We start from the raw sequence: 25,089 nt of genomic DNA, 5'->3' as shown, positions 1-25,089 counted from the left end.
ATCAAAAAAGCCATGCATGTAGAGTTTAGAATAGTGCCCGGCCTGTAGCAAGCATTCAGTAATGTTTTATTATTTGTAGCTAAGGATTTTTTCCCTTGAACTCATAGTAAAACAGATAAATATGACTTTTAAGGCTAGTCACTTATGGATTGTCTGATACTTAAAATAAGTTAAAATGTAAAGTAAAAATAAAAACAACTGGCCGGGTGTGGTGGCTCACGCCTGTAATCCCAGCATTTTGGGAGGCTGAGGTGGGCGATTCACGAGGCCAGGAGATTGAGACCATCCTGGCTAACGTGGTGAAACCCCATCTCTACTAAAAAAACAAAAAATGAGCTGGGCATGGTAGCAGGCGCCTGTAGTAGCAACTACAAGGGAGGCTGAGGCAGGAGAATGGCACAAACCCGGGAGGCAGAACTTGCAGTGAGGCGAGATTGTGCCACCGCACTCCAGCCTGGGCGACAGAGTGAGACTGTTTCAAAAGTAATAATAATAATAAAATGAAAATAAATAAATAAATAAAAGCAACTATTTTAGTTGACTACTCATAAAACTGTTTAAAGACAGAATGATTGATCTAGAAGATAGGGATTTGGTCAGGTGCAGTGGTCCAAAATACGATCTCCCATTTCCAAACTTACTACATATTTTCAAATTAAGCATAAACTTTGGAGGACTTAATTCCTAAAACTTTATATGCAATTATGAGTCCCAATATATCTTTTTTAACAGAACACTTATTTATACTCCAATCTTCTACAATACAATTTCTCCAAGACACTGACCTGAAGGTCTATTTGTCTTTTAGAAACTTCATTCTCTCACTTGCAGGACCTCTTAGACGAAGGGACTGCATGGCCTTCTGCGCCCAGGGTCCTCTGTAACCAAAGATTCCCACTGTAGTGATGATGTAAGCTTTCCAAACACAATCAGAAAAAAACACTAACTACAGGGGTCTTCTACACAACTCTAGCAGAGACTTTTTTGCTATTTTATTAAATGTATTTGGAATAGGTAAGTAAATAATAGAGCTTAATGGTACACAAATGAAATCATTTTTTTCCTCACATATCCTGGCCTTGGGATGAGGTCACATTACTTGGGAAATGATGCTGTATGCATTCACATTTTTCAAAGGGGCTAGGAAAATAAAAAGATTTCAATATTGTTCCAGGTATCCTTGAGACGGTCAGTCAGATTATTTCTGGATGGGTTGCTGACCAAAACTGGATTAAGAAGTATCATTACCACAAGTCTTACCTCATCCTCTGCGGCATCACTAACCTGCTTGCTCCTTTAGCCACCACATTTCCACTACTTATGACCTACACCATCTGCTTTGCCATCTTTGCTGGTGGTTACCTGGCATTGATACTGCCTGTACTGGTGAGTAGACACACTCATTAACATTGTTAAACCATTTAGTAAAAGCAAATATCAGTAACAATCTCCCTAAAATACATATTTTGTATTAATTTTATAACTTAAAAAAATCATTTCAAACATCTTGGAAACTCTGCAGCTATATCCTGTCCAGTTACTCATCTTGTTTGTGACGGGGGAGGGATGGTGAGAGGACTATCCACATGGGACAGCAATAAAATTACAGCAAAAAAGGGATCAGGAGGATTCCTTTTTACTTATCAGTCTCCTAGATTAGGCTTGTGTTCACTCCTCTCCTTCAGTTCCAGAAACTTGTTTGGCTCCTTTTAAGACATAATCTTAAAGAAGAGATCCCTGAGAACACAGAGAAAAACGGATTTCCTGACCAGTGTGGTTTCTCTCTTGAAGTTATTGCTTTGGTCCTGTGTACTTTCACAGGGCCATTGTTTTATACTTCCTCTCCATTTTTACCCTACACTGACTCAAAGTCCTTGACCCAGATGCAACCAAAATACTTCTACAAATACTTCGGTGTTCTGGGAACCCCTGGGAATCTCATGGGTTCTCCTTAGAACCAGGTCCTAAACATGCTGGAACAGATTTCCTAGAAAACTTCTGTTCTATCAATATTAGCATAAGTGCTACAGGATATTATATGAAGCTCAGGCAAAAATCAAGCTTCCTAAAGCTGAAATTAACTCCTTGTGATATCTGATTACTTACAAACCAATGGTTGATACCTAGCCTTAGGGGACTCAAGAATATCACCATCCGGCCAGGCGTGGTGGCTCACATCTGTAATCTCAGCACTTTGGGAGGCAGAGGTGGGTGGATCGCTGGAGCTCAGGAGTTGGAGACCAGCCTGGGCAACATGGTGAAACCCCATCTCTACGAAAAATAAAAAAATTAGCCAGGTGTGGCGGCACGCACCTGTGGTCCCAGCTACTTGGAAGTAGCTCCCTTGAGGTGGGAGGATCGCTTGAACCTGGGAGGTGAAGGTTGCAGTGAGCCAAGATCACACAACTGTACTCCACTCTGGGTGACAGAGTGAGACCTTGTCTCAAAAAAAAAAAAAAAGAATATCACTATCAATTCATATCGTAAATATCATTTCCTAATAGAGAAAAGCAGCAAGGTTTGGGGAAGAAAAAGTACCCATGAACCACCTAAAAAATTAAAATGAAAATAAAAACTTGTATTCTTACTAATAAACTGAAAACACTGCCTGCCTAGCAGTTACTGTTCACTATTAGTCCTCAGCTCTTTCACAATATTGGGGGCAAAAAGCCAACCAACTCACCCCAGAAGTCACACTGTTCACAGCTTGAGATGACATAAATAGTATTTGTCCCTTTTAGGCACAGGTCTCTATAGAATTTCACCCTTAATGTGGCTAACACTGAATTCTAACTCCTACAGGTTGATCTGTGTAGGAATTCTACAGTAAACAGGTTTTTGGGACTTGCCAGCTTCTTTGCTGGGATGGCTGTCCTTTCTGGACCACCTATAGCAGGTAACACCTTTCACCACATTCTGAACAAATTTCAATAGCAATAAAAGGAAACACTGATCCAGGATTAATGGTAACATGTAATGACAGTATCAGGCTAAAAGAAACAGATTATTTCTGCTTTTCCTATATCTACTCACTCCATCACCAATGAAGGAAAATCTGAAGGCTCAGATTCTTGTATTCTCTTAAGATGTGCCTTAAGCAGATTCTTATATTCTTGGGAGTTGTAGGGCAGACCCTGGATCTATGTCTACTTGTCTGGGGGAGACAATCCAGAGTTTTTTCAGAGCTTCAAAGACCCATGATGCTTTTAAAAAAAAAAAAAAGAAAGAAAGAAAAAGAAAAAGAAAAGAAAAAGGCTGGGAGCAATTGCTGACACCTGTAATTCTAGTACTCTGGGAGGCCAAGGCGGGGGTTATCACTTGAGCTGAGGGGTTCGAGACCAGTCTGGGCAACAAAGAGACCTTGTCTCTATAAAAGAAAAAACGAAACAAACAAACAAAAATCAATGAATGACTAGCATCCTGTATCTAAACATGAGTCACTTTTATAGAGCTTGAAAGGTATAGGCCTGACACTTTTGTTCTTCTGATGTGCCATATGGATGTCCAGGATTGCTTGTTATCTGTTCTTTAAGTATCTCTCTTTGAAAAGAGGCCCTTCAAATTGTGGGTACCAAGGATGGGAGGATACTTGCCCTAAAGGCCAGATCTCTATGGAGAGGCTATTGGGGGCCATTGGAAATTATTATATACAAGTACAGTAAACATTTGGGGAGTTCCCATATGTAAGTTAAGTTTAAGATTCAAATTGTAGTTTTACATTCACCTTTTACCTAACTGGACATTTTATGCTTGCTGAACATTTAATCTAATACTATTACAAACTTGAATACTCACACAGAAATATTTCTAAGGAACAGACCTAAATTTCAGTTTCTCACACACCACAAGTTCTCAATGTGTTTCAATGTACAAATTACTATGACATTTCTAATCATCCACAAAAAGGAACTTAGCCTAAAACTTACTTTTGCTTCTTTTAGTCCTGAAGTAAGACAGAAGGGAGTTGATCTTGTCCCACTATCATTTTTTAAAAATTAAGTTTCAAAATGATGTTAAGTTTACACCTCTTAAGACTCAGAAAGGGGCCAGGCACAGTGGCTCACGCCTGTAATTCCAGCACTTTGGGAGGTCGAAGTGGGTGGATCACCTGAGGTCAGGAGTTCGAGACCAGCCTGGCCATCATGGAGAAACCCCGTCTCTACTAAAAATACAAAAATTAGCCAAATGTAGTGGCAGGCACCTATAATCCCAGCTAACTCAGGAGGCTGAGGCAGGAGAATTGCTTGAACCCGGGGGATGGAGGTTGCTGTGAGCCGACTTCACTTTGCACCACTTCACTCCAGCCTGGGCAACAGAGCGAGATTTCATCTCAAAAAAAAAAAAAGATTCAGAAAAAGTAAATATTAAAAGAAGGAGAGTATAAACTAAGGATAACAAGAATTGTTACTGAGAGGGCCTGGCATAGTGGCTCATGCCTATAATCTCAGCACTTAGGGAGGCCAAGGTGGGAGGATTGTGAGTCCAAGAGTTCCAGACCAGCCTGGACAAGATAGTGAGGCACCATCTCTACAAAAAAAATTTTAAAAATCAGCCAGATGTGGTGGTGCATACCTGTAGTCCCAGCTACACAGGAGGCTGAGGTAGGAGGATTGCTTGAGCCCAGGAATGAGTGCAGTGAGCCTTGATCATGCCACTGCACTCCAGCCTGGGTGATAGAGTGAGACCCTGTCTGAAAAAAAAAAATTAGTACCGGGAACAAAAAACTATGCCACTATCTGAGGTTCAATTAAGTATACTTATTCTAAAGAAAAAATTTATATAAATATGCAACCAACTCTCTTATTTGCATTTATGAACACACCCCTTCCCATGCTATCTAACACTTAGCCTACGTTTCATACCTGGAAAGCAGGCTAGAATTATAAAGTAAAGCCCAGAATTGTTATATAGGGACTAGTAAAAAGAGGCCAAGTACCAGAAGTACCTTGCACAACTACTCTATGGCTAGCACCCAGGACAGTGAGATACAGAAAACAGAGCTCAAACACAGTTTGCTGATGCATTTTTTCAATCTTGCTCCTTCTTCACTGGCTGTCCCAGTAGTACCTTGGACTTTTCAAGCCTATTGGGCCAAAAGTACAAGGAAGTAACAAATACAAGGGCACAGAATATCTTACTCAAATGAAAAAGACAAGTGACAAAACTATAACACGTTTAATGTCCTATATGTCTCTGTATACTTCTTAAAATAAAATGTTTAAATAGTTCAATACTCGAGAAGACAAGGCAAGTTTTCTGAAGACCATTACCTGAAAAGAAAAAGCTACAGGTATACATGTGAATTCTGAAGTAAATTTGTTGGGTAATGATCTCATTGTTTTTATGAAAACAGACTACCACAGAGCAGATTAAAAAATAGAATATATCACTTTATTTTCAAGCTTTTATTTCATACACACACACACCTATGTAATGTAAAATATGAGATATAAAATACTTTTGTCAATGAGACAAAAAAAAGTTAACAAGCTTTTGTTAGCCCAAATCCAGTATATCCTAGCACCATACGTAAGGATAAAAAACTCATAATATATTTTTTTACCCATTAATTCAGAGAGTATTACTTAGGCAGCCATACATTCTGTAAGCTCTACAAAAAAGTCAAAGCAAGTTATAAGGTTATTGCTAAAGCTTATGTAGAAATTTTTAGTCCAGGACGTGCTCTTAGTATCTTAAACAAGATTCTAACTGCAATGCTATGCCCCTAACCATCTGTTGAGGAAAGCTTTGTTCCTCTAAGTCATTCCTCGGTGAAATGACAGAGGACATTACAAAGGCCATTAGATTTGTTCCTAATTTCTGACTCCAGCAGCAACTACCAAAGAAACATTAGAAATGTTGATGTACAGATCAACTCAGTTCTTACAGATGTAGGCAGAACTGAGTCCTTAACTGAATCAAAAGGTTTACTGGTGATGAAACATTAAATTCTCAACCAAACTTAGATCTTCAGAACTGTATGAGATTCTCATTTTTTACTTACCTAAATCTGTTATTACCAAATTGCAAAAGTTGAAACTCCTATAAAAGAGTATAGGCATTTTAAATTAGGAATCTAACAAAAGTAAAACTTCTCATAATAATCTTCAGTCAAAACACTACTTTAAAATGGTAACATTTCAGCCATGCTCTTGTAGATCACACAGACAAAAAAGGTAACACATTACATGAACAATATTTCTCTCCTTCCTGTATGAAAATAAAAAAGAAAACAATATTAGTTCTATGCAACATATTTTAATAATTCAAGGAAAGCAAAAATAGCACAAGAAATTCATAGAACCATATATACTATTCTTGTTTTTTTAAATATAGGGACTATGGGCAAGAAAATTATACACCTCGATTTCTTACATTTCTTTCATGATTTTAAGAAATAATGGTAGCAACAAAATTCTTTATCTTTACTGAAACTGAGAGATTGAAAGGATGAAAGTTAAAACTTACCAGTCCCCACACCTCCTTTGTAAGACAACGCCCTGTCCACCCACTCTACACCAAAGTCCCTTCTTATTCCTTTCCAATACTCAGTGACAATTTCAATTTTAATTAAAAAATATGGCCTGCATTAGAGTAGGTGAGTTTTAGGATTGTTCTAGGTTCCCTGACCCAGGGTGGTTAGTAGACCTAACTGTAGGCCAAATGTCACACAGCTCATCCAAACCCAACTGCTGCTTTTGGGGTTAGATGGCACCCAGAACTACACACTGGCACAAAGATGGAAGCCTTGGAAGGCTGTGGAAAAATGAGAAGTATTGATATTTTAAGCCTTATTTCTCACAGACTCCTATTAACAAAAGTAAACCTGCAAAAAGCAATATAAATACAAAAATAGTGCCTTGGGCAGAAAAGCAAGTATATCTAATCACATTCTCCAACATACAGGGCAGATGTAAGCTACTTACATGAAATTCCTACTCTTCCATTCAAGGCATTTGACATGAAAGCTCAAAATGCTCAAGGCTCAGTTTCATTTTAAAATAAAACCAAGGGACTACATTAGTTGCCTAAAAAATAAAACTGAATGCAGTTCCCCACTTCTCCAAAATAAAACCAAGGGACTACATTAGTTGCCTATAAAATAAAACTGAATGCAGTTCCCCACTTCTCCATATTCCCCCCTTTCCCAACTGACAAATGCATACACTATGCTAACATACATATATGATCATTTAAATTAATCACAAATATCTTCTGAAAACTCCCTAAAACACTGTAAGTAATTATTTGATTACTTGGTAATCAAGTAACTATCAAATAAATATTTGAAACTTAGCATTCATTCAATAACTGTCAAGCAAATCACTAGCAGAGTACTCTGTTAAATGCTATGTGGGACACACAGAAGATAAAAGTTACTCACAGTCCTCACATGACTCACCAGGTCGTGACACGGTATTCACTCTGCCACATACACTGCCGGGACTTCATACTAAGAACAGCCTAGAACCTCTACAACTGTGAATTATTAGAATCTGCATTCTTCTACTTCATTAACTGAACACCTGATTAAGTCACTGTAGCCCATCACCTTATTTTCTTACCTTTAATTGAAGACATTCTGAGCTGTGGGATAATAAAATGACTTGAAAATATGTTGAAGTTTAAGTCAAGCAGGTATTTCACGCTTGTTTCTCCCCCCACCAGGCCCTAGAAAAATCATTTCTAATGCCAAATAGTTGTAAGTCAATTGTACTGCAGCATATGTTAAAGTCAACCAGCTCCTAAAGAAGTTTATGTCTCTATTATTTACCGATCTCATCAGAAATACCATGGAGTGAGACTGGTAATTTTGCACTATTTGTGTTTTATGGAAAAAGTTAAGTGCTAAAATATATATTCATCCATCTAAGCTCGTATCTGTCCCACCATCACAGAAAAGTCATCTCATGAAATGATAGGTCATTTCCTATCTATCCCATCCTCAATTTCAGATACAGTATTAAACAAAAATTCCATCTGTTCCTCACTCCACTATTACCAATCCTGACCTCTGGAGTTTTATCAGTCACCTTGGCCTATCAATTGAGAATTTCTCTATGGCCTAAAATTTTACTTGCACACTCTGGAGGTTGCGGGTGAGTGGGGAGAAAGTGAGAAGGCAGAGCAAAGCCCTGTCCTCTATACATTCTGTGGGGGAAAAAAAAGGCTAAAAAAAGTAAATATTTTATGTATCTAGTGATTATTTTCCCCATAAACTACAAAGCCTTACAGATTTTTACTTTGATTCAGTTTTCCTAAGATTGATGAATACCTACAAAGCATCAAAAATAAATTCCAAATAGCTCTCTATTGTGGTTTAATAAGAGGAGGAAGAGTTCTTCCCTTATGTAACACACTTTGCAAGGCCAAAGAATCCAGCTTCCAAATCCTAATAGACACCACGATCCTTTTAATAAAACTTACAGCACACAGCCAATACTTGACGCATTCCTAGTAAATCTTATTGCAAATTTCTATCAAGGAAACTTTACTGAGTTCCCATCTAAAAAGGCCCTGAAATTTAAATTTGCTAAGCCAAGTTTCCCAAGATTTTTCGGATCATGGCACATATAGAAAATATTTGCACAATACACCCAAAGTAAAAGAACAAGATTGCCAATAGCCAGCTGGTGGCTCCAGTGGACCCAGGGATGAGAGAAAAATTGTCTCTGCACACCCTGGAAATCTGCCACTATGCTACAACCCAACCACAGGAGTTCTGATTCAACTCTGACCAGTCACCTGCAGAATTTTCAACCACTTATTAGAACTAACACCAAACACCACATGTTCTCACTCATAGGTGGGAACTGAACAGTGAGATCACTTGGACTCGGGAAGGGGAACATCACACACCGGGACCTATCACGGGGAGCGGGGAGGGGGGAGGGATTGCACTGGGAGTTATACCTGATGTAAATGACGAGTCGATGGGTGCTGACGAGTTGATGGGTGCAGCACACCAACATGGCACAAGTATACATATGTAACAAACCTGCACGTTATGAACATGTACCCTAGAACTTAAAGTATAATTAAAAAAAAAAGAACTAACACCAAGAAACTTTGGAATTAAGGACTTTAAGTTTTTTGTTTGTTTTTTGTTTTGAGATGGACTCTCCCTCTGTCACCCAGGCTGGAGTGCAGTGGCATGATCTTGGCTCACTGCAACCTCCAGGTTCAAGTGATTCTCCCACCTCAGTCTGCCGAGTAGCTGGGACTACAGGTGTGTCCCACCATGCTCAGCTAATTTTTTCTATTTTTAGTAGAGATGGGATTTCACCATGTTGCCCATGCTGGTCTCGAACTACTGAGCTCAAGCAATCTGCTCACCTCGGCCTCCCGAAGTGCTGAGATTACAGGTGTGAGCCACTGCACCTGGCCATGTTAAGTTTTAATAAGATGACCAATAGTAAACTTACACAGTAATCTTAATAAAAATGATTCATAACTTGGCTTAACAATCAAGTTCTGAGATGTCTGAAGGTATGAATACTTTTTAGACAGGATGCTAAATTACTTTTGAAACATGTATGACCTAACACATAAAATGATGTGGAATAGTTTTAAAGTATTAACACTTAAAAAATGAATTCAGAATCCTATATTAAATATCTAACTTGAATGATTATTCTTATTCCTTTTTTACTGACTGTAAAAAAACTGGTTTGCACAAGTGTTTAAGGAAGCTCAGCCCAATCTTCCTATTTGTTTTAAATTATCACAGGAAACATTATTAGACATTTCTGCCTAAAACAAGTCCTATAGCCATAGATATAAGAAAAGAGTCTGGATTAATAACTTCAAATACAATAATTATTATTGTTAAATAATTTTACTGTGCATAACAATCAACTGAGTGCCACCCAGGATGAAGTTCTGCTTGACAGAATCCAATGAATCTGCATTATTAACATGCATCTCAGGTAAATCTGATGCAGGTAGCCTGTAGACACTGAGGAAGTGCTTACAGAGGTCTTCAGCTTAATAATTCTGCATCAGCTGCCAGTTTATTCCTCAGAGTGCCGGCTACAAACAGTAATACCAGGCATAGAGTGAACATTCAGATACATGCACATTATCCTAGATTATCACTGGTATGTAATCTTGTCTTTTTCTGACATTCACAATGCTTATGCTATGACCACAAAGGAATCTAGTCTTTTCAATGTCAACTTATGTGTGTGCTTCCATTTAAAATGGTGAGAATACAGTGGCTTCTGAACTATCAACAATAATTTCCTTTAAAAAAATTTACTTGGCTGGGCATGGTGGCTCACGCCTGTAATCCCAGCACTTTGGGAGGCCGAGGTGGGCGGATCATGAGGTCAGGATATCGAGACCATTCTGGCTAACACGGTGAAACCCCCCGTCTCTACTAAAAATACAAAAAATTAGCCAGGCGTGGCGGCAGATGCCTGTGGTCCCAGCTACTCAGGAGGCTGAGGCAGGAGAATGGTGTGCATCCAGGAGGCGGAGCTGGGAGTGAGTGGAGATCGCACCACTGCACTCTAGCCTGGGCGACAGAGCGAGACTCCTCTCAAAAAAAAAAAAGAAAAAAAAATTTACTTAGAAGCATTAAACTGTTTAGGGTCAGAAGTGCATCTGAACAGATTTTTCATACTGTTATAAAAAAATACAGAAATCTAATAAAATCAGACACTCATTCTCTCTCCCTATCTATCTATGTATCTATCTATCTATGTATGTATGTATCTATCTATCTATCTATCTATCTATCTATCTATCTATCTATCTATCTATCTGTTTTAAATTTTTGAGCAGGCTCTCCCTCTGTTGCCCAGGCTGGAGGGCAGTGGCACAATCACAGCTCACTGTAGCCTCAACCTTCTGGGCTCAAGTGATTCTCCCAACTCAGCCTCCTGAGTAGCTGGGACTACAGATATGTGCCATGACACCTGACTTTTTATTTCTTTAACTTTTTCTTTATTCTTTTCCAATACTTTTCTAAATTTAATTTTACTTTTTGTTAGAATAGGGTCAAGGTCTGACTATGTTGCCCAGGCTGGTCTTGAACTCCTAAGCTCAAGTGATCCTTCTACCTAGGCCTCCCAAAGTGCTAAGATTATAGGCATGAGCCATCACACCTAGCCAACACCTAGCTAATTTATTACTTCTTTTTTGTAGAGATAGGGTCTCACCACATTGCCCAGTCTGGCCATGAACTCTTGGGCTCAAGCAATCTGCCTGCCTTGGCTTTCCAAAGTGCTGGGATTACAGGCATAAGTCACTGTGCCTGGCCAATCCTTTTACTTTCAACAGTAGAGAAAGGCTAGTTATTCCAACCAAATAAAGTAGATGTTCCAATACCAATGAAGCTCAAAATTTAACTTACCTAGTAGCCACTTAAATATAAGCTTGATTATAACAACTATACTTTCATAAAATAATCAGTCATATGTGTATTTCTGCATCCTACATTTTACCTCCTATTTGCTAGTATAAATACCATCCTAAAACTAAATACTCAACTGTATACTATTATCCTATTGAACGGCAATTGGATCTTAATTTAGAATTTAAAAAATACAAATATCTCAATGATCAAATATGACTGGGAGAAACAGATTTACAACAATTATTTCATCTAGGTTTTATTTCACGTAATTTTGCATGGAAATACATAGAAATAATTCTAAAACATGCTAAACAATTCCCTGCCCTGGTAAGAAAATATATTAAATATAGTCATGAGTTACTTAACAGGGATACATTCTGAGAAATGTGTTGTTAGATATTTTGTTGTCAGATGAACAGTATACCTACACACACCTAGGCTATATGGTAGAGCCTATTGCTCCTAGGCCACAAATCTATACAGCATGTTACTGTGCTGAGTACTGCAGGCAACTGTATCTAAACATTGAAAGATACTTGTGTACCTAAACAAAGTACTCATGTATCTAAACATAGGATACAGTAAAAATGCATATCATAACCTCATGAGGTGTGTCCTGTTATGTGCCACATGACTATATTTTAATACTTAATGTTTCAGAAACAGCATTCTAAGACTGAGTGAAATCCCAGCACTCTAGAAGGCCGAGGCAGACGGATCACCTGAGATCAGGAGTTTGAGACCAACCTGGCCAGCATGGCAAAACCCCATCTCTACTAAAAATACAAACAAATTAGCCAGGTGTGGTGGTGGGCGCCTATAATCCCAGCAACTCAGGAGGCTGAGGCAAGAGACACTTGAACCTAGGAGTCGGAGGTTGTAGTGAACCGAGATTGCACAACTGCACTACAGCCTGGGTGACAGAGCGAGGCTCCATCTCAAAAAACAAAAAAAAGTGAGTGTGTGTGTGAGTGAGAGAGAAAGAGTGTGTGTGTGTGTATATGTGTGTTTGTGTGTGTATAAAATGAAAGGCTTGGTCGGCATGATGGCTCACACCTGTAATCCCAGCACTCTGGGAGGCCAAGGCACGAGGATGACTTGAGGCCAGGAATTTGAGACTAGCATGGGTAACTTAAACCCAGTCTCTGTAAGAAAAGGCTTATAAACAGTTTTCCTCTTCAATCCATTTTTACTATTTTTAGCTGTGCCTACCTGACATGTTAGTAGCACTGTCTACCTTTTCATCCAAGAATTCCTAGTCTTTCCCCAGGGTGTTACTTCTGAGACTACTATTTTATAATTCACAGGTTTTATATATACACATATACATACACAGACACATACACTCTAATACATTTGCTGTGTTGGCAGGACTAAGGCAAGAATGACAAGGGACTGGGAGGGTAAGGACTGCTACCTTCCATACTCCCTCCTTTCTAGAAATGTCTACAAGAGTTCAGAGACTAGTCACCTATTTCTTAGAGATCTATTGGTCAATAACAATCAACATAACACAAAGACTCGTCCTAGTTGTCTTCACTCTAGTAACTCCAAGAAACATTTAATAGAGGTCACTGATCAAACAGGAGTCAGTAAGTAAAAAGCAACTCAAAGTTAGTTGAACTTAAAGAGGGTATAAAACATTCTATTCACCTACTGTTTACATTAATAACAGGAAACACAGAACTATAAAACAAAAATAAATTAAGTCAATTTTTTCTGGTCTGCTTGTCTCATCTCCTCTTTGTCCATAAGAGAATAAAGAGGACATGAGACAAGCAGACAGACCAGAAGAAAAAGGTGGGGGAGGGTATACTCTACATATCCAGTGAGGCATCATGATCTAAGACAGAAGGGAAAAATCAAAGACACAATGTAAGCTCCATGAGGGCAGATATTTTCATCTATTTTGTTCAGTGATATATTCCTGGAACCCAGACCTGTGCTGCCATACAGCACTGAAATTTCTTGAATAAGTGATCAGATATAATATACATAATATACTTTAGAAAAGAACTTCTCAAAGTGAGGTCAGCAGATCCCCAGAGATCCCTGACACCCTTTAGGATGTCCAGGAGGTCAAAATCATTGTCATGGTAATACTAAGGACAGTATTTGCCTTTTTCAGTGTTGACTTTTCAATGATGTGCCTTAGCATAAATATTCTTTGCTATCACCTACTCAGTTAAAAAAAAAAAAGTGTTTCACTTAAGTTTTAGTATGTGCCATTAGCCAAAAGACTTTGAGGACCCTCCAACTTATGCTTTTAAAAAGCATTTAGGACCAGGCGCAGTGGCTCATGCTTATAATCCCAGCAGTTTGGGAGGCCGAGGTGGGCAGATCACTGGAGGTCAGGAGTTCGAAACCACCCTGGCCAACATGGCGAAACGCCGTTTCTACTAAATACAAAAAAATTAGCCGGACATGGTGGCAGGCGCCTGTAATCCCAGCTACTTGGAAGGCTGAGGCAGGAGAATCGCTTGAACCCAGGAGACAGAGGTTGCAGTAAGCAGAGATCGTGCCAATATACCACTCCAACCTGGGTGACAAAGCTAGGCTCTGTCTCAAAAAAAAGCATTTAGATTTCAGGGTGGAACTAGTCATTGTTTAACCCACATGATCAAGCAGTCAGTTTCTTCTCATATATTCTCATAGCCCCCTGTACCTTCCCTTCATAGCACTTATTATGTATTATTTATGTGGTTGGTACCTATCTCACCGCTGAAGTTCTGTGAGGGCAGGGACCGTATCTGTTTTGGCTCACTATTGTATCCTCAACACCTAGCAATATTAACAGGAATATAGTAAGTATTCAAGTGTTTGTTTAGTAAAGGAAAAAAGAAAACTGATATTATCACTTCTTTTTTTCTTTGGAAAATAGTAATTTATGATTATTTTCTTCATAATAGTGGTCTTCTAATAAAATTCATGGTAAAATAAAATGGTATGTGTCCCTAATTTTCTCCAACTTCCACTGTAAGACTGGAGATGGGGGGTTAAGTCCCTAAGTCAGGTGGAGCTCATTCAGCTTCATCAGTGAAAAACAGGACAGCTAAAAAGCTTCACTAAATTAGAATGGGTCACAATACAGGAGGCTCCTTGCTTTGAGGAGCTACTCATGGCTGAGAATTACTAATGGCAAAATTTCCTTCCCTAACAGAAATCATTCCTTCCTTCCAGGCTGGTTATATGATTATACCCAGACATACAATGGCTCTTTCTACTTCTCTGGCATATGCTATCTCCTCTCTTCAGTTTCCTTTTTTTTTGTACCATTGGCCGAAAGATGGAAAAACAGTCTGACCTGAAAGAAAGAAGACTGCAATCAAGTGAGAGCTTAACGAAAGAAAACCTAAACTAGTATGTCACTGGAAACAAAAGCTTGAAAGAAACGCATCTACATTTGTAACATGAGAAGGTAAACAAGAATTTTTTTTTTTTTTTTTGAGATGGCGTCTCGCTCTGTCACCCAGGCGGGAGTGCAGTGGCGCAATCTCGGCTCACTGCAACCTCCGCCTCGCAGATTCAAGCGATTCTGCCTCAGCCTCCCAAGTAGCTGGGACTACAGGCACATGCCATCACACCCAGCTAATTTTTTGTATTTTTAGTAGAGACAGGGTTTCACCATGTTAGCCAGGATGGTCTCCATCTCCTGACCTCCTGATCCGCCCGCCATGACCTCCGAAGTGCTGGGATTACAGGCTTGAGTCACTGGGCGCAGCCAACCAGATAAGTTTTTAAGGTTCCTTCTTGCTTTAGCGTTCTGAGAAATGTCTAATTGGTAGCAAGACAAGAGTAATAGCAGCCTGTATTGTTAGTATTTAATCAAATAGTCTGAAATTTTAATCAGGTATCTTATATATTAAATAGAAATCGGAATGTACCATAATAAATCCAAACTCTCAATTACGCCATGGTAATTCAGTCACTAAAATATGTAAAGATAGAACATTTTTTCTTAATTTACGTAAGTGCGAAAAATAGCCTTTGATTGATCAGAACCCTAGAATCTGAATATTAAAACCTTACTTAGCGACTAGAATGGTATCTACTCCCTCCAAAAGTTTATCTTTGTTTATTGATTAAAGGTAATCCTTACTTTCCTTGTATTACTTAGGTTCTTAATTAAAGGTAATCCTTACTTTCTTTGTATTACTTAAGTTCTTAAATTTCTATGATAAGTATGTATTGCTAAATAATAAACAGTATATAAAAATTGCTTTAAAAACTTCATTTCAAGATCATTTGAACAGCAATTTTGCCCATCAAAGTGTCATTTTCCACTACATCTAATTAACAAAATATTCACACTAAATATTGAAACATCTCTTTACAACTACAAGATTTACATGAAAGCTGAATAGATGGTTTTAATGGGAAATATGTTTAAATTAAAAGATGTTTCTTATATATGGAATAATTATGTTAATAATGTCACTTAGACTAAGCAATTGCATGTGAATAGAGAGCCTTCATTATTTGGAGTAAGCTTTTTTTTTCCTCCTCTTCCTCCTCCTGAGTGATCTTTAAGAGGAAAAAACCAGCTAGAGTTCCCTGCATCTGCAACACCAACCACCAACCTCCCTTAGCATCTCCTTCAGAATGCTTTTTTTTTTTTGAGACAGGGTCTCACTCTGTCGCCCAGGCTGGAGTGCAGTGGTGTGATCTCGGCTCACTGCAAACTCCACCTCCAGGGTTCAAGCTATTCTCTTGCCTCAGCCTCCCAAGTAGCTGGGATCACAGGCATTGGCCACCATGCCCGGCTAAGTTTTGTTATTTTTAATAGAGACAGGGTTTCACCATCTTGGCCATACTGGTCTCAAACTCCTGACCTCAAGTGATCCACCCGCCTCGGCCTCCCAAAGTGGTGGGATTACAGGCGTGAACTACCACACCTGGCCCAGAATGCTTCTTAAACTATTACCATCATCGTTATTCTATTCTTTCATTCCTCTCTGCTTTAAAATGTCTATTGATTCCTTACAGAGAAAAACTCTAGAAGACTGGTTTTAGCTCCATACCCTGTCACTGCCTATGTACGCCTTTCTCTACTAGGCACCATTTCACTTTTCACTATCTGACTCACTCAAAGGCTACCTCCTTTGGAAAAATCTTCCCCAGCAGTCATTCTCATCTGGAATCCTATCTAACTTTTAACAGATTACTACATGAACTCACATGTCAATCCTTTCCATTAGTCTGCAAGATCAACAAGATGAATGAGGTTTCATTCATCTTTGTACTCTCCAAGGCCTAGCATAAGCTTTGGAAACAAATTAATCTGGGTTCAAATCTCAGTTATGTTAAAAAAAAAAAAAAACAGTAGTTGATCCTATTTAAATATGGTTTTTATGGCTTTCTAAAGCAAAAGAAAAAAGAAAACTGGTTTTCTGACTTAAAAAAATGTCATTTTTACATTTAGATGTGGATGTCTAACACTTTTACATTTTACATGTAAGAAAATATGAAAAAAATACCACCCCCTTACACATACAAACAGCAAAAATAGTTAACTAATAATAAATATCAGCTCTGCCACTTGTTACCATATGCCCTCATGAAAGTTACTTTTAAAATTAACTTCTCTGAGACCCAATTTCCTCCTCTGTAAAATGAAAATACCACCAACCTACCTCACAGACGTACTGTGAGGACTAAACCCATGAAAATATACTTGTGCCGGGCATGGTTGATCACACCTTTAATCCTAGCACTTTGAGAGCCAAGGCAGGTGGATCACTTGAGGTCAGGAGTTCAAGACCAGCCTAACCAACATGGTGAAATTCTGTCTCTACTAAAAATACAAAAATTAGCCGGGTGCAGTGTCGCACGCCTGTAGTCCTAGCTACTTAGGAGGCTGAGGCAGGGGAATTGCTTGAACCCAGGAGGCGGAGGTGGCAGTGAGATCATGCCACTGCACTCCAGCCTGGGCAACAGAGTGAGACTCCGTCTCAAAAAAAAAAAGGAAATATAGTTGTATCAGGCAAAATGCCCTTCATATACAGTAGGTGCTAATGTCCATTCTGCTTTCATGTCAAAACAAAAGATAAAAGAAATCAATGATTTTATGAACCACTTTCATTAATTCCTCCTTCTCTTTAGAGTAGCAATTATTTTTAAAAGGGACTTCAACTACCTAGAGCAACCTGATCCTTCCTCCCATCTAACCAAGCTGTACATTTTAAGTAGGACCAACTAAAAAACTCCAAATTGAATTCTTAGGTTTTATGAATCTCATGCAACAGAGAAGTTCTTTATCCTACTCAACGGTAATAGGCCCTCTAAACCTGGGTGGTGGGAATTAAGAAAGCCTGAATTCCAAGACTACAGAAAGCTAACGACTTCTATAACTAATGCGTTCATCGTATTAGCAATTAACTTATGATGTTCCTGTTCATTTATTGCAATGTTGTCATTTTTGTGGACAATATTTTAAGATGCCATATAAAACACTTTTAGGAATCCATAATGCAGGAATATCATCCCAGCTATATACGGAGTTTCAAGAAAAGCATAATAGTCGCTGATTTTTTCTTCCCCCCTGAAGAGATTCCGTAAGACAAAGAGGAAACAAATATTACACAACTTATATATGAATAAGTGCGCTTGGGGTGGTAGAGTGGTGAATAACTTTACTTCAACATCTAATAACATACCAGTCACTGAGGTAGACACATATCTTTTTTTAAAAAAAAAACTTTCAAAAAATTTTTATTTGAGACCAGGTCTTGCTGTTACCCAGGTTGGCGTGCAGTGGCACAATCACAGCTCACTGCAGCCTCTACTTCCTGGGCTCCAGTGATCCTCCCACCTCAGCCTCCCAAGTAGCTGGGACCTCAGGCGTGCACCATACCTGGCAAAGTTTTGTATTTTTGGTAGAGATGGGGTTTTGCCATGTTGCCCAGGCTGCTCTAGAACTCCCAGACTCAAGTGAATCTCCCACCTCAGCCTCCCAAAGTGCGGGGATTACAGGTGTGAGCCACTGCACCCAGCCGACAAATACCCTATTTAGTCTTCATGATAACCTTCAGAATCCGATAGAGATACTATACTATGATGTCCATTCTACAAATGAAGAAACTGAAGGTCAAATAAATTATTATTTTTTTAAAATAATTCAGTTTTATTTATTTTGAGATGGAGTTTCACTTTTGTCACCCAGGCTAGAGTGCAATGACATGATCTGGGCTCACTGCAACTTCCACCTCCCGGGTTCAAGCAATTTTCATGCCTCAGCCTCCCCAGTAGCTGGGATTACAGACGTCCACCACCAGGCCCAGCTAATTTTTGTACTTTTAGTAGAGATGTGGTTTTGCCATGTTGGCCAGGCTGGTCTTGAACTCCTGACCTCAGGTGATTTGCCCACCTGGGCCTCTCCAAATGCTGGGATTACAGGCATGAGCCACTGTGCCCAGCCTGAAGGTCAAAGAAATTAAATACCCAGCAAGTAGTGGAGTAATATTCCAAACACAATCGAACACAAAACCCTACTCTTTCCCCTTTACATTACTCTAGCTTCTTGGCAGTATCAACAGATTATGAAGCTAATTCAATTGAAAGCAGTTATAACAAAAATCTAACTCAAATTGGCCTAAAATTCTAATGTCTGTATTGAAACAAAAAGGAGAATGCAGGCCAGGTGGCTCACGTCTGTAATCCTGGCACTTTGGGAGGCTGAGGTGGGAGGATCACTTGAGTGATCAGGAGTTTAAGACCAGCTTGGGCAACACAGTGAGCCCCATCTCTACAAAAAAAATTGTTAAAAATTAGCTGGACATGGTGGCACACGCCTGTAGTCCAGGCTACTCGGGTAGCTGAGGCAGGAGGATCACTCGAGTCCAGGTGGTGGAAGCTGCAGTGAGCTATGATCACCCACTGAACTCCAGCCTGGGCAACAGAGCGAGACCTTGTCTTAAAAAAAAATAGAGAATGCAAAGATGCAAAGTACCTAAGAACCACCCCTCATCCTCCACCTCCATCAAAATTAAAACCACAAAATACATCTGCTACAATGCAATAATAATGTAGTTGTTAAGATAACTAACTTTCCTAGGTCTCCCAATACTCAGTGAACCTGATTAAAGAGAAAATAATGCCTACGTACAGGGCCACTTGTAATTCCTTAATATGTTATTATTAATAGTTGGAGTGCTTACAAATTGTAAGCCTTAAAATATACACACATATCTAGTAGAGCTATGGTAATCTGAACATAAAAGTTCAGTATACTTCACTATACTTTCTTCTCTGCTACTTCTTGGATTATGTTTAAAACTGTTAGGATATTTCCATCATTATAAAAGAAGGAATTTTCCATACATGTCATTGTAAAATACTGACACTAAAACTCTACCTTATGGTACTGTTAACCATTTGGAGTTCTTTCCCATCTATTACCTCATTATCATCACGTTAATTCTGTAACACAGTATGGATAATAATTATTATTATTTCTATTTTATATATAAGGAACAAAAGCAATTAAGAACAAGTTATTTGCTTAAAACAAAGCCAATTTTAAAACCTAATTACTGGTGCTGATTAATTAGCTCATGGCCCCTGGCTTTTCTTCTTTAATGATTCTCTAGGAGTTTAACTTTATTAAAAGCAATAATTATACTTAAATGTACTGAAATGATACTTTTGTGATTTTTTCAAATAATTGAGGTATATGTGTGATATCCTATTTGCAAAATATGTTTATTTAGTAAATACATTTGTCTAACTATAAAATCAGCTTTTTCCATGTGAGGAAAAAAATCATACACTATTATTTTAATTGTTTTTAAGAGAGACATAGTGTAAAACTTGGACGGTGGTTTCTCTGAAGACCTCATATAAAACCAAAGACCAATACTTTTTATTGAGACAGGGTTTCACTCATGTTGCCTGGGCTCTAGTGCAGTGGTGCAATATCAGCTCAGTGTAACCTCTGTCTCCCAGGCTCAAGCAACTCTCCTGCCCCAGCCTCCCTCAGCCTCCAGAGTAGCTGGGACTACAGGTGCACACCACCACACCCAGCTAACTTTTGTATTTTTATTAGAGATGGAGTTTTGCCACATTGCCCAGGTTGGTCTTAAACTCCTGAGTTCAAGTGATCCCCGATTCAGGTTTCCAAAGTGCTAGGATTACAGGCATGAGCCATCACACCCGGCCCAAAGCCCAATACTTTTTAAAAGCCTTGAGTGTTTCTCTTAAGCCAGAACCACCTTGTATGAGGCTTTATATCTACATATTTGCCTCATGTGGCTACTCATTTGCCACAAATATCTACTCAATTATCTCACATTTGTCATCTATGGTCTCAACATATACACAAACAAAAAATAACTAAAGGGCTTGAAAGCAACTTATAAAATCCATTTAAAATTCTCCATGTTTTATTTCTGTGAGAATTAAATTGGCATGACTTAGGATCACTGAGACAAATAAGTCATTTCTTGAAAAAAGTACCTGGGGCAGGGCATGGTGGCTCGCGCCTGAAATCCAGGCACTTTGGGAGGCCGAGGCGGGTGGATCACTTGAGGTCAGGAGTTGGAAACCAGCCTGGCCAACATGATGAAGCCCTGTCTCTATTAAAAATACAAAAATTAGTCAGGCATGGTGGTGGGCACCCATAATCCCAGCTACTCAGGAGGCTGAGACAGGAGAATCGCTTGAACCTGGGAGGTGGAGGTTGCAGTGAGCCAAGATGGCACCACTGCACTCCAGCCTGGGAGATAGAGCGAGACTCCAACCCCAAAAAAATAAACAAATAAAAATAAAAATAAAGAACCTAATCCCTGATACATTCCGCCAGAAGCTAGTATACTGTGAAATCTCCTTCCATTCAAAATGATACTCAATAACAACTTAGTGAGGCCTTTTTAGGAATACAGAGAATGAACTAGGATTAGGTTGACTGTCTGGGTCTAGACAGAAACAAAGGAGTTCTTGAGACATAGGACTTTCAGTTTTAAAGCCTGGATGAGTTGGCTACTCCTTATTAAGTAGTGGGGACTACATCTGGATACTTGATAGCACACAACGAAAGACTAAAGTATTTTCTAGCCACCTTCCAAATAAAAAAAAAATCCACAAATTCATTTCTATTTTTACCTTGTGCAAGCACTAATGAGCAAAACAGAAACCAACAAAGGAGACATACAATACTTTCAATGAGAATTCATCAGAGTAGAATTAATTAAATTAAAATTAAAAAAAATAATTCACTTTAAGGCATTATTTGCCTTGTGAAAAGAAATTTTTAAAAATGAGTTTACTTTTCCTATTGACAAGCTTCCAGCTTTTACTTTCTAAACTATTTTTTAAAGTGACAAATTGAGCAGATGTAATGGCAAGGTGTTCCACCCTTTGACCTGTGTCAACCAATCTTACGTCTTTTATCAGGAAAAAAAGAAGTCCATCCCTTAAAGGCAGTATGCCAGGACCAAGGAAATAAGGGAGACAACGTTTTTTTTTTTTTTTTTTGAGACGGAGTCTCGCTCTGTCACCCAGGCTAGAGTGCAGTGGCCGGAGACAGAGTGCAAGCTCCGTCTCCTGGGTTTACGCCATTCTCCTGCCTCAGCCTCCCGAGTAGCCAGGACTACAGGCACCCACCACCTCGCCCAGCTAGTTTTTTTTGTATTTTTTAGTAGAGACGGGGTTTCACCATGTTAGCCAGGATGGGCTCGATCTCCTGACCTCGTGATCCGCCCGTCTTGGCCTCCCAAAGTGCTGGGATTACAGGCTTGAGCCACCGCGCCCGGCCAAGTGAGACAACTTTTAAAGAGCAACAGCAAATACTGCCTTCCTTCCACTATCTCAGTTCAAAAAACTAGTCACAGTTCAATATAAGTTATTTATATATGGCAACCTGTAAATCAAAGGAATGCGCTTATCATACCTAATTCAACAATTTCAAGCCTAAATACTCCAGCTATACAGCAGTTCTCTGAAGCCATAGCAATAAGATGACTCACCAACTGGCAGGTGTCTTAGGTTCTACAAATAATGGGTGTCTGCCTGGATGAAAACAAATGTATGTGCACCAACAGACGAACTCATCCTGCTTGGCTAAGAGAGTAGAGAGACTAAAAAAACTGATCAGTAGTATAGTACTTTATAATGGAAAGAAGAATCAGACTTCACTACAACAAAATTTATAATTCATGCAGACTTTCAAAATGTCCTTCCAATTTTCATTTACCAGAAAAGTACAAGAGAATAAGATCTAAGATAATAAAAACCAATTTTATGACCCCCAAATTAAAAATAGCTGAAAGTGAGAATTATGACATTGAGTTCACTGCTTCAAGAAATGTGAAGTCAGTCACAAGAAAAATAAATCCATATTTAAACCCTCCTATTACATTTAGTGACCTGATGTCAGTTTCCACTCAAGTGAAAATCAGTAGTACATATTTGAGTTCTAGTTCGAGGATGTATATTCTTATGTGAAAACTGACACCATGTCACAGTTAATAAGATATGGGTTTATAAATATGGAATTAAAAGAAACTTACCCTTTCCCTTTGTGCAGCTCTGACTTCCAACCCAGTTTCTATAGAAACAGGAGGACAAGTGCCAGTGCCAGAAGTCTGCCAATTAGAACTCATCTTTGAGTTGCTGAATAATAAAGTCAGATCCCAAAGTCGACTATAGGTTTTTGTCAGTAGTTCCTAAAAAGAAACCCAGGAGGAAAAAAGATGTTTAACCAATTACTGTACTTAGAAACGCTCCCTTTAAAATTGGCTTTAAAAAAAAATTGAGGAGGGAGATCCAATACCCCATGTTAAAAAAAATTTTTTATTAGGGCTTCAGACTTTACTAAAATTAAGGAGCAGTAAACAGAAGAGAGGGTGTCTCTGAAGGTCCAAAACACTTTTAAACCACTACATTAAACGAAAAATGCTATGCATACATTATAAATATAAAGTAGTTTCAATCACTAAACCTTAAGGTGCAGATGAATCCATTCCTTTTGTGGAATGAACTTTCAGTAAGGTTACAGCACTGCAAAGAGTAAACTTCACAAATGAAATTTGTCAGGACAAATGATGACATAGGTTAAGTCTCCACTAAAAACCTCTCATTTCTAGGATAAATCTATAAATTACAAAAGAACCTTTGAAAAGTTTTCTAGAGACGTTGGCATCGTTGTGCTTGATGAAAAAAAAAATCCCTCTAAGTCACATATACCAATTTAGAAATTTTACAATTGTGGGATTTAAGAAATAATCTGACTGCAATTTTTCAATTGATATCCACATCATTGCTTGGTGAATGTATTTGAGATTCTTTTATCATAAAAATTTAAACATTATTTTTATCTCTTCATGTGCCTCTAGGTATGAAAAACTTACACATTAAAAGTATCAGGCCAGGTGCAGTGGCTCATGCTTGTAATCCTAGCACTTTGGGAGGCCGAGGCAGGAGGTCAGGAGTTCAAGACCAGCCTGGCCAACATGACGAAACCCCATCTCTACTAAAAATACAAAAATTATCCAGGCATAGTGGCTTGCGCTTGTAGTCCCAGCTACGCGGGAGGCTGAGGCAGGATAATCACCTGAACCTGGGAGGCAGAGGTTTCAGTGGGCCCAGTGAGCCAAGATTGTGCCACGTGCATGCACTCCAGCCTGAACAACAGTGCAAGACTGTGTCTCAAAAAAAAAAAAAGTCATTCCTGGCCGTGCGCAGTGACTCATGCTTGTATTTCTAGCACTTTGGGAGGCTGAGGCAGGTGGACTGCTTGAGTCCAGGAGTTCAAGACCAGCCTGGGTGACATAGTGAAACTCTGTCTCTAATAAAAATACAAAATTTGCCCAGTGTGGCACACGCCTATAGTCGTGCTTCCCAGATACTTGGGAAGTTGAGGCAGGAGGATCACTTAAGCCCTGAAGGTGGAGGTTGCAGTGAGCTGAGATTGTACCACTGCATTCCAGTCTGGGTGACAAGAGGGAGACACTGTCTCAAAAAAAAAAAGTAAAAATATCATTCCTGAACCTAATTTGATACACTGCAATTTAGAGTACTATCTGAACACTCATACTGAACCATTCCTTTTAATACATATGAATCTTAATACATTATTTGTCTCTGAGCATTCATACTGAACCATTCCTTTTAATACATATGAATCTTAATACTACATTATTTGTCACTGTGTACTTTAATAGGTATTTTATTCTTGTTATGTAAGGAAAATTGATTTATGAAGTTAGTATATTACACTTAAGAAACAAAGGCAATTAGGAACCATTCCTCAATCCTGCCCATTTCTATCCCCTCACAGAAAGCTCTAAACCTACCACTACCAAATTTCCTAAATCCTGGGGCACCTATTAGCAGAGTGTCTCCAATATCCGCACCTGTACTTGTAAAAAAGTAACATTTTCTATCTCATAATGAAGAGAGGTGACAAGGATAGAATTGGAAGGCAAGAAAAGAGAAAAGCATCGCAAAGTAATCAAGAACCAACCAACTAGGATAGGCAAAATAGTAACCCTTTCCCCTGTCTTGGTGACAGAGACCTCTGGTAATTTTCTGGTCACCTGAGGCTCACTACGTAAGAACTCTTTTGATCTACTTTTCCTGTTGAAAGTATTTTTTAAAATGCTTTACAGTAAATGACACTGACTAATGCACAAATCTGAGAATCCTATGCACATGGAAGAAGATTCTAATTATCAATTTTTATCACACAGAACATTTATATCTACATCTAAAGTACTGCTTCTCAAACTTTA

General features: G+C 38.8%; 2 protein-coding genes across 4 annotated transcripts in view; one reads left to right on the top strand and one right to left on the bottom strand.

Moving 5' to 3' along the window:
* The window catches only part of SLC16A4 (solute carrier family 16 member 4), a 29,473-nt gene extending 13,889 nt beyond the window's left edge, over nucleotides 1-15,584 (top strand). For 2 of the 3 annotated variants that reach the window (XM_030935297.1, XM_010386264.2), the window contains 3 exons: nucleotides 1,175-1,386; nucleotides 2,803-2,896; nucleotides 14,543-15,584. In XM_030935297.1, coding sequence (XP_030791157.1) covers nucleotides 1,175-1,386; nucleotides 2,803-2,896; nucleotides 14,543-14,670 — 434 coding nt within the window. In that variant the 3' untranslated portion in view covers nucleotides 14,671-15,584. Of the gene's footprint in view, nucleotides 1-1,174; nucleotides 1,387-2,802; nucleotides 2,897-12,022; nucleotides 12,134-14,542 lie in introns of those variants that run through there. The other variant, XM_030935296.1, reaches the window with a different exon arrangement.
* Nucleotides 747-25,089, bottom strand: part of LOC115899068 — a 31,192-nt gene continuing 6,849 nt past the window's right edge. The window contains exons 2-4 of the mRNA XM_030935298.1: nucleotides 22,867-23,022; nucleotides 6,005-6,042; nucleotides 747-878 (exon numbers count right to left, since the gene is read on the bottom strand). Coding sequence (XP_030791158.1) covers nucleotides 794-878; nucleotides 6,005-6,042; nucleotides 22,867-23,022 — 279 coding nt within the window. The 3' untranslated portion in view covers nucleotides 747-793. The remainder of the gene's footprint in view (nucleotides 879-6,004; nucleotides 6,043-22,866; nucleotides 23,023-25,089) is intronic.

The sequence above is a fragment of the Rhinopithecus roxellana genome, chromosome 8, assembly GCF_007565055.1.
Source record: "Rhinopithecus roxellana isolate Shanxi Qingling chromosome 8, ASM756505v1, whole genome shotgun sequence".
Lineage (NCBI taxonomy): Eukaryota > Metazoa > Chordata > Mammalia > Primates > Cercopithecidae > Rhinopithecus > Rhinopithecus roxellana.
This window is presented reverse-complemented; position numbering and strand designations above follow the sequence as displayed.